General features: G+C 44.8%; 1 protein-coding gene across 1 annotated transcript; it reads left to right on the forward strand.

Annotated features, from left to right (window-relative positions):
• Positions 1-667: 667 nt before the first annotated feature.
• On the forward strand, positions 668-1240 carry MICPUCDRAFT_54821 (uncharacterized protein; the record flags this gene model as incomplete). The annotated part of the gene is made up of 1 exon (XM_003064824.1): positions 668-1240. The coding sequence occupies one exon, from the start codon at positions 668-670 to the stop codon at positions 1238-1240; it is 573 nt and encodes a 190-aa protein (XP_003064870.1).
• Positions 1241-1860: the final 620 nt, after the last annotated feature.

A 1860-nucleotide genomic window follows, 5' to 3' on the forward strand; every position in this document is an offset into this window, starting at 1 on the left:
AAACCCTAAACCCTAAACCCTAAACCCTAAACTCTAAACCCTAAACCCTAAACCCTAAACCCTAAAGCCTAAACCCTAAACCCTAAACCCTAAACCCTAAACCCTAAACCCTAAACCCTAAACCCTAAACCCTAAACCCTAAACCCTAAACCCTAAACCCTAAACCCTAAACCCTAAACCCTAAACCCTAAACCCTAAACCCTAAACCCTAAACCCTAAACCCTAAACCCTAAACCCTAAACCCTAAACCCTAAACCCTAAACCCTAAACCCTAAACCCTAAACCCTAAACCCTAAACCCTAAACCCTAAACCCTAAACCCTAAACCCTAAACCCTAAACCCTAAACCCTAAACCCTAAACCCTAAACCCTAAACCCTAAACCCTAAACCCTAAACCCTAAACCCTAAACCCTAAACCCTAAACCCTAAACCCTATACTGCAAGCTGAAAAGTATACTACGACTGGATAAACAATTTCAACGACATCCCTGATATACGCTTGCACAAAGAAACAGGCAACCGTTTCGATTGCAATGATTTGCAACCTGAAGGAGGTTTACAAACCATTTTTAAGGATGGATCCCTATCAACCACGCCATCTGGATCATTGGAACCGATACTGCCCCCTATGCGACACCCCGGGTTTTGTTCTGACGACAAACTAGTGATGAACACTGAGTATCTTGTGCACGATTTCAAGACTCTTTGCTCGAAGCTCTCTCGGACCTCGAGGACAGTATTTGTCGATCTCGGGGCATCGCTTGTATTTCACACTGGCGAACCGCCCACGTTATCGTTGATAAAACTTTATCAAAAGTTCGGCTTCTACTTCGATCACATTTATGCTTATGAACTGACCCAAGGGAATGTGACTGAATTGTACGATTCACTCCCGGCTGAGTGGCTTTCGTCATATCACTGGATTAACGCTGGGGTTGAACTCGACCCTTCAAGTGCCCTAAATCCATTGAGCCTATTGATAAAAAGTTTCAGGCCCGAAGACTTTATTGTGCTCAAATTAGATGTGGATAATCCTGAAATCGAACTTTCGTTAGTAAAACAAATCTTAGAGACCCCCGCACTTCACAGCCTGATCGACCAGTTCTACTTTGAACATCATGTGCGCCTTGAAGAGCTCCGAGGGCCATGGGGGGCAACAGTACGAGGTTCTGTCTCAGATTCTTTATTATTGTTCCAAAAGTTGAGGATGAAAGGTATCCCAGCGCACTTCTGGGTCTAACCTGGATACCTACTGTTTTCGCACCTGTTGTCTCAAACGCGCGCGTTCAATGCACTTTCCACTTTCTGGTCAGCAGGGGGTAAATGTGAAGGAAGAGCAAGTAGCTTCCATTCGTCACGCGCCACCCCGTGCGTGCTGTGGCACGAAAGTACTTCCAGAAGTACGCTTTGTGACTAGATGCAGGAAACGTGCAAAACGCTGCGTTCTGAGTGGCTGTAGGCGTCGGATTTCATCAAAGAGTTTTTTTTTTTGGATGGGACCGCGAGAGTGTATCAAGCAATATGCCTCTGAGGGATGTACCGTTGGGTCGATACGATAAGTTCAAAGACACTGCATTTTTTTATAGAATATGAACGAGGGTTTCGCGACATGCTAAAATATGCCGGTGAGAATGGAATGAAGGTGAACATCCACTCCCACTCCCTCGGAGGTTCCCTCGGTGGTCTTACAAGTAGAATCCTCGTGGAGAAATATCCCAGCAAGAGCATCAAGACCTTGGATATGTTCAACGCACATCACAGTCCCTTCTGTACTTCAAAAAATCTACCAGACTACATTGAAACCCAACTATCATACGATAATTTATAGTGACATTACCGATATGAAACACTGGTTTCCCA

This window comes from Micromonas pusilla (genome assembly GCF_000151265.4).
Source record: "Micromonas pusilla CCMP1545 genomic scaffold MICPUCscaffold_19, whole genome shotgun sequence".
In the NCBI taxonomy this organism is placed as follows: Eukaryota; Viridiplantae; Chlorophyta; class Mamiellophyceae; order Mamiellales; family Mamiellaceae; genus Micromonas; species Micromonas pusilla.